This window comes from Dicentrarchus labrax, unplaced genomic scaffold (assembly GCF_905237075.1).
Source record: "Dicentrarchus labrax unplaced genomic scaffold, dlabrax2021, whole genome shotgun sequence".
Lineage (NCBI taxonomy): Eukaryota > Metazoa > Chordata > Actinopteri > Moronidae > Dicentrarchus > Dicentrarchus labrax.
Genome location: NW_026136709.1, coordinates 15,979,907 through 15,995,265, shown reverse-complemented (window position 1 = coordinate 15,995,265; position 15,359 = coordinate 15,979,907). Strand labels below are relative to the sequence as shown.

General features: G+C 40.0%; 1 protein-coding gene across 1 annotated transcript in view; it reads left to right on the top strand.

Moving 5' to 3' along the window:
• The window catches only part of ptprn2 (protein tyrosine phosphatase receptor type N2), a 126,133-nt gene that overhangs the window by 97,665 nt on the left and 13,109 nt on the right, over window positions 1-15,359 (top strand). The window contains exons 12-16 of the mRNA XM_051410947.1: window positions 495-710; window positions 3,001-3,204; window positions 8,670-8,817; window positions 10,370-10,443; window positions 14,639-14,716. Coding sequence (XP_051266907.1) covers window positions 495-710; window positions 3,001-3,204; window positions 8,670-8,817; window positions 10,370-10,443; window positions 14,639-14,716 — 720 coding nt within the window. The remainder of the gene's footprint in view (window positions 1-494; window positions 711-3,000; window positions 3,205-8,669; window positions 8,818-10,369; window positions 10,444-14,638; window positions 14,717-15,359) is intronic.

Here is a 15,359-nt window from a genome sequence, read left to right as displayed (position 1 = left end):
AATCCAGCCAAACTCAGGACCAGAGGAGCTAATTAAGCACAAGCTTTTAGTATCCCAGCCTCCTGTAGCTGCACAGTGCCAGCCTACCCCATGCCAGCACTAAATGGGGTTGTAAATATCTATAGTGGGGCACAGTGTGGAGACAGCACTGGACAGGGGCTGGTAATAGGGGTTTACTGTGTCTGAATGCATATTATAAGACCAGTATTAGAGCTGGCTAATGAGTGGGGGTGGGTCAGACAGTGGAAGGTGGGTGGAAGAAGGAAAGAGCGGGAGAGGAAGTGGCGGTAGGTAAGGAAGCACTCGCGGCGCTGTTGAGTCCACATTATTTTCTCGGGAAAGTCAAGACAAGCCTTCAGGTGAAAATTGATGCACTGCAGACTTGATATGGAGGTTGCTGTAAATCAAAAACGACCACATCAATCAGAAAAAAGACAGAGTAGCATCCTTTACTGCTCTGACAGTGTGTTCTCTCTCTCTGTTTGTGTCTCCAGAGGGGCAGCCTGACCCAGATCCCCGTGGTGAAGGAGACCAGGGTGGAGTCGGGCCAGTTCCTGCTGCTCTCCGTCCTCTGCATGCTCTTCATCCTGGTGGCGCTGGCAGTGTCCACCACTTTCTTCTGCGTGCGCCAGCGATCCCACCTCCGCATGAAGGAGAAGCTGGCCAGCCTGGGGACTGACACCAGTACTGATGCCACCGCAACCTATCAGGTTAGACCAACCCCCTCACTATGAGCCAATCAGGGGCCGGGACACTTGGCCCGCGCTCTGCCATTGGAAGAATACACACTGTCAGAATACGGTAGATTTTCTGATTGGTTTGTGAGCGTGTGTTTGTTAATGTGTGTATAGGTTTGCGTCATTCTCTTCTACCTGCTCTTATGGCGGTTTTCGGCTGTTGTGATGATAGTGATTTTGCTTTTTTTAAATAAAAATAATTGTTTTTATTGTGCAGTGCAATGACTGTACATCAGCAATCACATTTTGTGTTTATTTATATCAGAAATGTTATGCATTTTATTTCTTGTATTTTTGATTTATTGCTCCAATAGATATTCGCTGCATCCAATTTCAACTCAATGCTCACCCGTGCCTGAGAAGTGTGTGCGTGTGTGTGTGCCGGGGGAACAGGCCGCCACTGTGACCTATTCCCTCTGTTCCTCCAGGGCCATGGGCAGCCAGGGCTGTATTGATTTTCAGTGTTGGGGCTCAGCTGTGCCCAGCATGGCACTCAGAACATATTTATCTGCATGTCGCGTTAACATTTTCAATATTTAATCAGGTTTTCGCAGGGTTTCTCTATCTATCAAAAGCTGGAGGTGTAACAGTGTTATAACAATGGCCACAAAGAACCAATTCATTTTTTATCTTAGATATTAATTATGTCAGTTTTTGGTTATTATAAATCTTTTTCAATATTTTAGTTGTCATTTTTTGCTTTATACATATTTTATGTTATATAAGGCACCTGTTCTTTCTCCGTATACCTTTAGGGATTGGATAACATCTCTGTCAGGCATTCCTGTGGGTGTGTTCTCTATGTTTGACAGATACAGTTGTTTGTGTGCTGTGAGAGAAAGATATTGTTAGATGGCAGCACATAGCCGTTTCCCGGCCTGTTTTCATTCTTATTAGTACTCTGAAAGAGGGAGGGGTGCAGGGGAAACCGTAGTCCAACGACCAGTGCTCCTCTCTGGGCTCCATGTGTCTCTCCTCTGACCCTCTCCGGTGCTAACTGCATCACCCTGCCTGCTCCTGGGACGATTTCTCGGCTCCGGTACAGCGCGGCCATTGCAGAGATGTTGAGAAGTAGGATGAATTATGAGGTGGACTTGGATATTGCCCCGAGGCCAAGGCCCAGGGCACCGCTTCATGGCTCTAATCATTAAAGTCTGACGGCGGGAAAGCTGATCCAAGAACAGGGCTTAGAGGGGCCTGTGCTCCAGAGGGAAATATCACTATGATAGATCATGAGATAGCATATGCTTTCACAATGCATTTTGTCTGGTCTGCCCTGCCCTCGCTGTTATTAATTGAGTATGGAAATGAATTCTGTGGAGATGACTGGCTTTGCCCCCCAAAACCAAACATGATGGGCTTTACACATTATGAATTTAACACTGAAAAACCAAGTGTGACCACACCATTTCGGGGGAAATCAGGCAAAGTTTATTTACGCATGCATATGATTGCACAAGTCTGACAATAGGGGCTTTTTTCTTTTCTTTTCTCGTTCTTTTCATTCTGTGTATACTAGAGTAGATAATGCCTAGTCTTCAAATTTTTGATGCCCTGTCTCTGCACTGAGGCATGATGGGAGAAAAGCTGAGTCATTGGGAGAAGTGTAATCTTCGTCGCAGTGGGTCTTTTAGCGAGTCTCAGAAACCTGGAGATATCAATCAAAATAGAAAATTATACTTTACAATTGTGCCATTGCATTTTTATCTCCTTTGGTTCTCTGCGGTTATATATGTACAGTGGAGCTCCTGTTTGATTGATGGATAGATTCTCCTGTTGTGTTTCTATCTGTGCAGATTCTTCTTTTTTAAAGAATCTAGTTTTTGCTCTGTAGAGCTTGACTGTGCAGTGTGGTGATTTTTGTGCAGGATTTTAAAATATCACTGTTTTTCACAGCTAAAAGATCCATTCTTAAACAATGAAGACAGTCATTGTGTTACAGCCAGGTGTGACATACTGAATTTATTCTATAAATCGTGTAGGGTTCCTCAACCATGTATTTTTGACATAATTAGTATAAGCCCTATAATCCACAAGGATAAGCCATTAATCTACAGGCAAGTGAGGACAGATCAAGTCAGTCGAGATACAGGATTTTACAAGGTGCATTTACAGCCTCTAACAGTAGGGATAAGCACACAACCTACATAAAACTATTGTTATGTGCATGAAAAGAAAATATGAAACCTTGCAAAGAGTCTGAGGGGAAAAAAACAGCATTTTTGATGATCAGTGCTTCAGCATTATCTCCTGTAATCCCCAGGAGCTTTGTCGCCAGCGTATGGCGATCCGGACATCGGAGCGAGTCGAGCGGCCTGAGACCCTGCGCCACTCGCGGCTCAACAGCGTCTCGTCCCAGTTCAGCGATGGCCCCGCAGCCAGCCCGTCCACCCGCAGCAGCACCTCCTCCTGGTGCGAAGAGCCAGTGCCATCCAACATGGACATCTCCACTGGTCACATGATACTGGTAAGGAACTTGCTTTGACTCCAGAGACAATGTGAGTGATGAGTCATGTGGCGAGGGAGGAGAGACGGTGAATAGATGGAAGTTGGTTGAGGTGTGGTTTGTTGTAAGTCCCTCAGAGACATTGTGTGGTTCTTAGCATCAGATTGTTACAACTAAACAACCACAACATGTCATTTCTCACTGACTGTGCACTTAACCTGCCTGGGTGAGTTTAGTGTAGTTTGAGAAACTCCAATGCTTTTTGTAAGAATACATTGGGTCATAGATCTAAATCAGCATCAAAATCATGCATCAATAATATTAATAATGTTGACAATAACAATGTGCAATAATTACTGTGCAATACCATATTCACTGTGCAATCTATTGCCCATGAGCAACTGCTGCTACTATTTGTGTTATCCGTTGTTGTAGATTCTTACTGTGTTTTCTCTTGTACATAGTTTAGTTAGTTAGTTATAGTTTTTATTATTTCCCTACTTTTACTGTTTTTTCTCTATCCACTTTGCTGCTGTAACATTGGAATTTCCCCCTTGTGGGACAAATAAAGGAATATCTATCTATCAGTGATTCACAACCAGGGCTACTGGTACCTTAAGAGGTGCCTCTGCAGTTGCCACAGGTAACATGGATTGTTGAGTTGTTAAATTAATACATATATATATACATATATATATATAGAAATAAGGATATCCACATATTCAGAGAAGCTGAAACAATTAGCTTAAAACATTTCGCAAATGGTTGAAAGAGTTAGCTTATAGTAATGGATAAACACTTGAAACAATGAGCTTAAAGTAATGGACAAATGGTTGAAAAAGTTTGGCTAAAAGTAATGAAAAACGGTTTAAATAATTAGCTAATAGTCATGGTTAAGCAATTGAAATAGTTAGCTAAACATACTGTATACAGTTGAAATAGCTCAAATTAATGGATTAACACTTGAAACAACTAGCTTAAAGTAATGGACGGTTGAAATAGTTAGTTAAATGTAATGAATAAACAGTTGAAATAGCTAAAAGTAATGGATAAACGGTTAAAATAGTTACCTAAATGCAAGGGATAAATGGTTTAAACATCTTCTGCAAACGGTGTTGAACGAATGCAAACAACTCGATCGAACCCGACCTGAACATTTACAGTTCAATATTTATTGTATCAATAAACCGTTTTATATCAATAACAACATCCTTCTTAAAATCCATTCAAATGAACGCGTTTGGAGCATGTCGGGTGGTGTGGATGTAGGTGTAATCATCTGTAAGGGGCTTTGGAGATACGTCAGAATAGGAATAGGCTGTTGAGGTATTTCATGTGAGTATATATTATAGTGCTTTTAAAACTATGACTATGCAAGGCCCTGTGATGAAAACCAACAGCTTGATTTCCCTCTGTTTATCTGTATGGATGTTTCTTTTTCATCCCTCTCTCACCTCATCCTCCTCAGAGCTCTGTTATCTTTGGGTTGTTTTTTTTCCATCACTCTTCCCGCTGTTTTCTCACTCTTGCTTTATCTTGGCTCTGTTGTCTTCATTTTTTTCTCCTCCAACTTTTTCCTCCCTTTACTGTGTCATTTTCTCTCTTTATCATTCCGTCCTGCTTCTCTCCCCACTGTCATTTTCATCTTTTACCTCCTCCGTCTCTCTCACTGCTGCAGCAAAATAAGGTAGACATTGTTTTGCGTCATGGGAGCAGCTTAAAACTGAAATATCATTACCCATCTGATTGTCATTTGGAGGTTTTAGAAATTTTGTTAGGTTTTTTTTATTTGGTTGAAAAAGCTTTCGGTTGCCAACGCTTCCACAAACACACAATGGATTGTTTTAATTTTGCACAACTTTCGCTTCATTCATTTGAGACAAGCTTGATAAAAGAGATGGATAGATGCCTTGCAGTGTTTCCATTAATGGAGAGAGCATTCATCACACTGCATGTCTAGCTTTTATATTGGGAGGCTATAATGAATGAGAGTGAATCTGAGTAATGCCTTGTATTGGTGGTAATAGATGGGTTTTGTTGCACTCGTCAAGGCTTGTTTGTGAAGCCCCTTTTGAAAACATTGACAATAGAAAAGCATTTAGCCCTGCAATAACAAAAGAGGCACTGTGAATCATTTCTAGGAGCTGTTATTATTAGCCCCAGTTTCTTCACAGCAGCAAAGCAGGCATTGCAAAGTAGAAAGGTAAAACACACAGGGACCTTTCCTTCTCTTTCATGCCATGATTGACATGGAGATGTCCTATAGGGGTTCTTCTTTAAAATTCCACTGCCATCTCACATGAAACCATGTGTGAGATTGCCTTGTTATCACTGATCTCAGACCTATATTTTCCCATCTCGGCTCTCTTCTCCTCTCATCTCACCCCTCTCTCGCTCTCTGGAGCTCACACCGTGTGGAGAAGGATGATGAATACTCAGCTTTCCAAAGCACATATGCTGGGGGTCCTCTTTTTTTTTGAGGCCCAATCACCCCACACACACACACACACACACACACACGTACACACGTACAATATATATACGCATAAAACCACTGTGCTACTGCGAGGGTGCCGTCAGGATAAATGAACTACGATGTTGAGCCCCACTGTTCGGCCCACCTTAAGACTTAAAAAGTCTTGCATAACGACTTCCGACTTCAAAACTGAAATTGGATGCTTCTGTGTGCTGAGTCATCTGCTGTGTTTTTTCAGAGCTACGACACACCTCTGCTGTCTTACACTTTCTATCGTCTCTGTTTTGCCTTTCTCAGCTGCAGTATGGTGCTACAACCATGCAAATGTTACCTACTGAGTGGTTAAAACCTCAAAAAACAATTACCAGATCTAACATGTAAGCATGTGTTACTTACGTGGCTGTATTGCTGTGCTTATTGCTGCAGTGCAAATCCTTTCAGCACCATGGACAGCACTTTATAGTCACTAAACTTGTTTTTCCTCACAAGCATGTGAAACAAAAAACACATCTACTGTCCAGAAACAGGGTCAAAATGTTGAATCCGTTGCTATAGTGCTCCCTCGGCTTAATCACCTCTGTACTGGAAAGAGAAGAAAAATCAATAATTATGTAGGTTGAGGCTCTTTTTCATTATGTTGAGTAGTTATTGTTCAATTATCTTTGAAATTATGAATTATTTGCTCAAAAGGAAAATAGATTCAGGCAAAGGAAAATAGCCACTGACTCATGCAACATGCTCTGCCCTCACTTTTACTCACAATTTTAAATTTAGTTTACGAGCCAGTCAAATTCCATTCAAGACAAAACAATGTGTGTTTTTTTTTTATTTAACTATTATTAGTCACACAAAAACATACATATTAATACCTTTTTTTCCGCCTCTCACAGCTGTTTATCATATCATAAAGCTCCCTGTACAAACTGTTACCAGTATTGTTCGTTTTAATTTGACAGTGGAGCTTGACAGTAATGTGTTACCTGTTGTGTCTGGCTCCCCTGGTTGTCCCTTCATCCTGATTTCACCCGGCACCCTCTGCTGCCGAGGAGACTGCTTAGGAAGGATTAGACATTGTTTCCCTGACACCCAGGCCTCCAATCCCAACCCTCTGATTGGCAGACATAATCCCCCCATTCACTAAACCTTCGTTACCCTGTCTCTGGAATACGCCATGGTCCACTGCCTCCCCCTAGGAACGGGAGGGCTTGATAAGGGCCTGCTGGCTGCATTGCATTAAGCTACAAAAATATGAATTTGGAATGCAATCGATTCAGGGCATCGTTTGAATAGAATGGGATGCAATTCAGAGTGGATTTATCAAGTACGTGGAGATGTAATATTGGTAGGGGAGGTGGGACGCTGTCAGGCTGGCAAGCAGAGAGTACTTGTACAGGGTGACAAGAGCATAGTGGTGACAGCCTCTGTCAAGTGGCCATAATGGCATGCTGTCATTTTCCTGGGAAGACAGCACTGTGTGTTTGCGTAGGCGATGCACAACAACACGCATGCAAATATATGTGTGTTCCCTGCTATTAGAATTGACATTAACTAGTTTTTTTGCATGCATAAAATTAAAAGCTCAAACAGGGATGGCTCCAAGTAGAAACAGCAGAAATATCACTTTATGTCATTAATGGGTTCAGATAGAACACATTGTGCTGTTGTGTTCTCTCATTATGCAGCTGCATTATTCGCAAGAGTTGCTTTTTTTTGTTCTCAGTGTGGCTTTTAACACCTGAGTGGCACCTTTGGTCCCATATCTAACAATAAAACTTTGATTTCCATTGTCTGTAGGATTTGTAATGTTCTAATAAGTCACCTAATATGCTTTGCATGCATGCTGGAGATGTCTGAATTCACGAGTAAAGGGTAATTGCCTATTATGCGTTGGACAAGCTTATTTGTGATTATCATCTAAGTAGGAATTGTATATATCCTGCAAAGGTTTGGATTTCCCTTTTGACAGACAGGAGTGAATAAGTCGGATGTAACAATGGAGTGTCACCTCTCTGCTCAGCCTACCTTTACCGCCTTTAATATGGGATAAAAACCCGGCACATCTTGGTATCACTTTCATTGTATTAGCCAGCTGATCCCTGACATCAGTTTATGAGTCTGTAATCTTCTGCCTCACACAATAGCGGACTAAACCATTTAACCCCATTGGGAGGGGAGCCATGATACAGGAGTGAAAACGAAACACGGCACTATGCTAAAAAAGGCCGTCTTGCCAGCTACAGCCTCTAAGCTCCCTAAGACTTGCCCTGGTTTGGGAGAATACACACACACACACACACACACACACACACACACACACACACACACACACGACACACACACACACACTGGCCTCGTCCCCTCCCCCTTCTCTTTTTCCATCTTTGTCTCTCTAGCGAATTCAATTTTGTCTTCTCCAAGCGACGGCTTAAATGCAGACAATCTTATCAGTGGCTGTGCAAGCAGTGAGGGACGTGATTGAAACACCCCTGAAGTATTTCCAATGCAGACAAACCTTTCAGGAGTCTTAATTGTGTGTGATTTTTTTTTTTTCTCTCTCTCTCTCTCTCTCTCAGTCAAACACACATGCACAAACACACGAAGACACAAACATTAGCACACCTTCCCCAACTAGATCTTCAGCAGCCTCCTCCTCACCCAGCTGTTACGCTATACAACAGCTTAGAACAATAATGCTCCATGACACCTGATCATGGCTTTAATGGAAAGTGCTGTTGTCAAGGGTTTAGTGTTTTTGGTCCAGTTTATTTATTGGTTAGCCTGTGGTGAAGAAAATACAATGGAAAAAAATAACAACAAGATATTTCCAGCCAGCTATGAAATGGGGAAGATGAATTGTTTCACGTTTCTGGTTTAATTAATGCAAATTTGCTGCAAAACAAGCACAAAATATCTTTTTACAGCCACATTTTGAGATAGATTCAGCTCTCTTTTGCATGGTTCTGGCTTGTTGTTTGAAATGGTGGCTAAGGTGGTGTCTGTTTTCCTCTAGTCATACATGGAGGACCACTTGAAGAACAAGAACCGTCTGGAGCGTGAGTGGGAGGCCCTGTGCTCCTACCAGGCAGAGCCCAGCGCCTGCAGTGTGGGGCAGGGCGAACAGAACTCCAAGAGGAACCGCTCAGACGCCGTGGTCGTATGTGAGTCCATTCATTTTTTTCTTTTTCTGTTTTTTTTTTTTTTTACTGTGAGACTGTTCCCACCATTTTACAAGGCCAAACCAGTGAGTAACTGTTGTTGAAATATTTGTGAACAGATGCTTCAAAGAGCTACATAAAACCAGTCGGATAAACAAGCCAAAGCGACATTGTTAAGATATGTTTCCAAACAAATAATCCGTCTAAGTATTGTTTTTCCTGAAAACAAATAAAGGCCGTTTTGGTGAGAAAGTTGTTATTTTGCAATTCAAATCAACTTGCTTTGAGATGAAATTGACCGAAGACAAAGCATGTTATCAACTAACTATATTATTATAGTAATACAGTAGCAGTAACTGAACATCCACTGCGAGCAAAGATGCGCGAGTATTTCAGAGTTTGGGAAAGTTTACATTCAAACAAACCTCACCCACAAGTATGTTATTTTAAGTGTCATTTTAATTACATTTGAATGAATGATACTCTGCTGTAGTGCTAGGGCTGGTTAGCTCTACCCTAATATACGCAAACAGTGCAGGTCCTTTATTCCATGAGGACATATTAACCAGTGACATTGTGGCTTTAGTGTCACTATTTTAGCATGATATGATGTATTTGGCCATCAAGTCCATATTAAGACCCATTTACAGGATTCTCATTTTTAAACCAAGTCTGCTGGAAACATTTAAATGTCAGCTGGAGATGGATTTTTCAACCAATCCGGAAAATCTTGTGGTAGCATTAGGTTATAGTAGCTAGCTACAGCATCTAACAACATCCCACTATCCCCACTATTATTTTTAAACTGCATAAGCCTCGTGAGAACGGAAATTACACCATCTTTATACTCGGGTAATCACCCTTAAAGACCCTGAAAACCATCCAAATAATCAGTCTATTATTATGAGTAATGGGGAACTAAAAGAACATAAAATAAAACAGTTTGGATTATTTTTCTATATTTCTGTTTTTCTCTGTGCTTTTTGAGTGGGCGGGGCTCAGTATGAAATGTGATGACAGTTGGTGGGTTGCTCAGTCAGTCAAATTGGATCGAACCACACCCGCACAGGCCTGACTTTGTGTTCAACTCTAACTTATATTTATTATCATAAATAATAACTAATGTAAAGTTTTTTTTTAAATGTGTGATTTAGTCATGAAGTTAAGAAAAAGATTCAATGCCAAGTTTTCAGTGGCCTCAACTTGAAGTGAACCTGGTTAAGATGACTACTGAAGTTCATTGGAAACAGATTATATGAATCTTTTAACAGTTTCACTTGTTTAAGAAGAAGAGGATTTAAAGGCTCACTACTTACAGACTTCTTAAGATAAAATATTTTATTATTATTTCACTTGGAACATTCCTTATTGAAGGTGGAACGATTCAGGACTTCAGAATAGTGTGTCTGTGTATGATGAAAGTCTGGTGAAATTGCAGTCCATTCAGCCTTTTCAGTTTTATATCCCTCTGTTGCTGCTCAAAATTCTGTTGTTATTGTGTGGGGAGGAAAAACTGTGGAAAAGTATGTTGATGAATTATGCATCTCCATTACAGACGATCATTCCAGGATCACCTTGAAAGCGGAGAATAACCACGGCAACTCAGATTACATCAATGCAAGTCCAATAGTGAGTATTGTTTATTCATTTTAGCTCTACGTTGTGGTTAATATCTGTTGTATCTGAAGTCTTTTTTGTAGCAGGAGCACCTGTTGTGGTTGGATTTTACTTTGAGATAAAAGAAGTTTCAAAGGACTCATTGATTCAAGTGCATTGATCTTTTTTTTAAACTTTGTTCTCCATGGTGGGAGCCTCAGTGGATTCGGCGTGTCTGGCTGAATCACACTGCTACTTTCACTGCTTTCAAAATGGCCGCTCCCTGGAGATAACCCTTTTTTTCCCCGTCCACACTAAAAAGAATTATACATTATTTTTGACTAAACAAATGTATCCCGCCACAAATCCAGAAAGACCTCAGTGTTGGAGCGGGCTAAGGGTTTTCTTTTTTTTTTTTTTGCATTTTTCCCAAAAACATTGCCAGTCATGATTTCCCCTGAGGCTGCTGAAAAGGGATTCCATCAAAGGGAACAGGAAACTATGCATTTCAAATACAGTGCCAAAATTTCTGAGGAGATAGATGAGTGGGGCACACACAGCTGCACTAAAAGCCTATTTCTCTTCAGAAACAAACAATGGAGACTTTTAGATGCTCTATTTATTCCCCCATTTTCTCTAATGGCATATTCATAGAGGTTTTTAGCTTATTTAAACAGTGCTGTAGTGCAACATTTGCCATCTTATGGAATAATATTATAATAAACATAATCAATCAGAGGAAGAAGTTAGAAAAAAGCAGATTGGTGCATTAGGAAAAGGGTATGAAGTAAAGTTATCCAAGACTGTTTTGGTACAGTTAAAAAAAAAAGAAACACAAACGGATGTTGAAGATGGGTGAAGTAATGGCGGATGCAGTGGTGTGTGGATGAAAGGACAGTAATTACACCACAAAAGGGACCCCTGGCTGAGCCCAGCAAAACTGTGATAATTATGTCTGTCAATGCGGCTTCTTCCTCCTCATTAGCTTCAGGGGCAGTGGCCTACGGGTAAATAATCTGTCGCTTCTTTCTGGGAATCCGGGGTCAGAGAGGCAAAGGGAAGGAGCTCCCTGCATAGCAGAGGGTGACACACACACACAGGGAAAAGCTGGGATAATGGTAAATGCATGACCACAAATGATGCAAGCGCTCCCAGATTTACGGCATTATTAGCGTGGGGAATTTGCGGTGGCACAAAATGTGGTCAAAACCCTGTTGTCTTTGTCTTGTCTAGCCTAGCCTTTTTTACTTTTCAAAGTCAAACGCTGTGTGGCTTTTTCCATTTCCCACCTGTTCTCCATGCTTTTGTTTCCGAACTTTCTGGGATGAGCTCAAGCCAGCGTGTAGCTTCCGAACTCTCTATCTTACATAAACACAGGATCAAGGCGCTACAGCAAGGTGTTGAAAGTTGGGACGCTTCTCCAGGAGCAGATATTTGTGCAAGCTATTTAAGTACAAGCTATTTTACTTCAAACCAAGGAGCACTTTCTTGCGTTTTTGTTGTAGTCTATCTTCTTCCCACAATGGCAAGGGGAGGACAGCTGAATCACAGGACTATTCTTTCATGTTTGCGCTTTAGTATTCATGCAGGGATGTCAACACACAGCTACAGCATGTCTGTGTCCTTGAGATTGGCTAAACGGAGTGGCAGCACCAGCACCACCATTTCATTCTGTTTCATTTTTTTAACAAACCCATGAGAGGAATTTCAACCAGAAAGGATGAAGAGAAAATTGAACAACACGGTTACACCTAATTGAAGTAGAACAGTGGGTAATGAACATAACATTTCCCGCATTTATGGTTCCTTTTGGGAAATTTCTTTAATAGAAAGGCAGTCAAATTGTCAAATTTCAGCCAGCCCTTGTGCAGGTGTATTTATTCATTTTCACCCATGCATCACTTCTGCCCCCCAATGATCATTTTGCTCCCCACATGAATACTGACATCCTGCCTGACATCTCATAGACACTTGATACAGATAATATGACTTTAAATCATAAATTACCATTGATATGATCAAATCTGAACCTGCATCTTAATGTATTTCAATCCTAAATGCTATAAAAAAAAATCTCCAAATTAAAAAATAATTTACAGTACTAAGGATGATATTCAACAGTGCGAGTGTCCCATTAAACTGAACACAATAGTCTGTTTCTACTGAGCTTTACTTGTAGTTACATCACCATTTGGAAGTAAATTTAAAAGAGAAAACAATTTGACATTTTTAATCCCCCATAATGAAAATAAATTACAAAGAGACAAAGAGATAAATAATAAAGAAGTAGATTTTTTTATTTAAAGTGATTTTGGACTAAAGTTGTATGTTTGGTTTTATCAGCCGTTCAGAGCATTAAGAATTAATCCTGTTGTTGAGGTTATTAAACATGAGGAGAGAAAAGCATTATGGTAATATTAAAGCCATGAAGAAATGCTCCATAATTAAGGTCTATGAGTTTGACAAATGAGTCAAAGAAAAACACAAAGACATGAAATGAAAAAACTGGATGTTAAACTTCTAAGCTCATGTTCTTTGGCCTTGACAAGTTATTCTTCAGAGTGAAAAAAAGTTCATGAAGAATGAAAAAAAACATTTAGTGCCTTACTGTCGTGGTGTTTCTTGATGTTATGCTCAGAGATGTCTCCCTCCCTAAATCACTCTGTTACAATTATATGCTGCAAAAAAAACCTCCATTTTCATTGGCGGAAGTCAGTCAATGGCAGGTTAAAATGCAAGGGAATGAGTCAGTCACACCTTAATATTATATATACTATATACTACTGCTTTTTCCTCATATAAGACTATATTTGATAGGTGACCCATAAATAATAGACAAAAATACAGCACTGTGTGTCATCTATCATTATAATGCTGAACATACATCAAGAATACATTGATATGTACCCACTCGTTTCTTTTCCTTCAAAATATGTCAACATCTTTCCACTGATGCATCTCACACTCGAGGGTGTGCATAAAAATTCCATTCAATAAAATGTGATCATTGATTTTGGGGGGCGACCCAGCCAACACCTACTCAATCAAGTCTCAATCACATCCCTCAAATCAAGTCCCCCGTGTCATTATGTCCCACCTCAACATTTCAGCTCTCTCACATCAGCCGCCTGCAGGCTTTAAAGTCCCACCACGATATCATGTTTCATGCAGTAACACGTCAAAGCATGACAGCAAATTGAGATCAGAAAGCCATTTCATGAGGTCTTTGAGGACATTGTAGAGAAGACTGTACATGACTTAACTGAAGCAGAAGTGAAAACATTCCTGAGTGATGAGATAATGAATGGGAAACTAAAGTTAGTGTGTTTATTTTGAATATTAAAAGGGTTGGAAGTTAGATTTAAAGGTTCAAGGTTCAGCTTTTTTTTGTCATTATATAATTTGGATTGCACAATGTAGCCTTTTCCACACTACACACAAAGAAAATGTATGAAGAAATATTTTTAATTAGAATTAGAATATAACAATAAGCTCAAGTCAATTAATAGAAATCAAAAGGAAAACCAACATATTTACAATGAAGATATACCGTTATGTCTATATACATATACACACAAAAAAAAGTATGTACAATATTTGTAATATCGGCCTAATATGCAAGTTATAGTAGCGGATTTGTTTCTGCTGTCCAATAAGCACAAACATATTTTCACTATCAAACAGCTACAGCATCTTTTAGAGATTTGCATAGAAAATCAGTTAGCTCGTGGCATCCTTCCCATAAACATAGAGGTGCCTGTTTTCTTCTAGCTAAACTGCACAATCCAAGGTCTCCTTCAGCCTTTCTATGCAAATAGAATGTTTAAAGAGACTGATCTTTAACATTTCTTCACAAAAAAACAATCTCATGTGACAGGCATACAAACCACATCCTTCAAATATGTGTTCCAAGCTTATTCAGCGTAAATGTGCATGATGCTCACAGTTTAACAATAATAGTGTGTAGTTTATTCCAATTTAGTGTAATGAGATCTATTTAAAAAATAGTGAGATCTTGAGGACAGAAGAGAAGTGACAAGGAGGAGAGAGAGAATCAATGAATGAAACTGAAAACAAGCACACAGCAGAGGCAAATGTTTTCTGCTCTCATTCCTCCATCCAGATGGAAGCTTTGATGAAAGTCTTTTTTTTACCCCCAAGCCTTGTATGTTTTCATCGACCAGTCTCCACCTGAACACTGTGTCACACTCTGATCCCTCTCTCCCAGATGGACCATGACCCTCGCAACCCTACTTATATCTCCTCGCAGGGCCCACTTCCTTCCACCGTGGCGGACTTCTGGCAGGTAATACTCATCTCCATTCACTGTGGTCTTTCATCTTTTACCGTTTTGTTTCTATGGAGATGAGGGTTTAGAAGAACCACAACAGAACTGCACTGTGTCTGACCCGATGTTTTTATATGATTTGCCTATTCCTGTAGGATTCTGATGTCTTTTTCTTAGTCCAACACAAGAGTGCCTAGATTACTATTATGAATTAAGTAATGTAGCACCAGTTTTTGTCTTTCATGTACTATCATTGCATTAGCTAAGCATTTGACTGTCCTTTAACTATCTATCTTGAAAAGCCCAGAAGGTCGTTTAACAACACTTGCCGCTGTTCTAATGGTATTTTCAGAATTCTCAAAAGCTTTTCTATTCATCTGGATGATGAAAATATTCCATCCAAAGTTAAAAAACACATTATACCCCAGTCTTAAGTTTTAAAGTAAGTGTGACTCACCCTTTCTGAGGATATCATTATCTTAAATCACCATCGCAAACAAACATACATTTGTTTGGAAATCATAAAAACTTCTTAAACTTCAGAAAATTCTCCAGCCTGTGAATCATCACGTTTTTCTGTATCAAAGTAATCCAATAGTAGTTGCAAACAGGAACTACTAACAGCTAATTCGGCAAACCTTTAATGGTGACAATTTGCCAA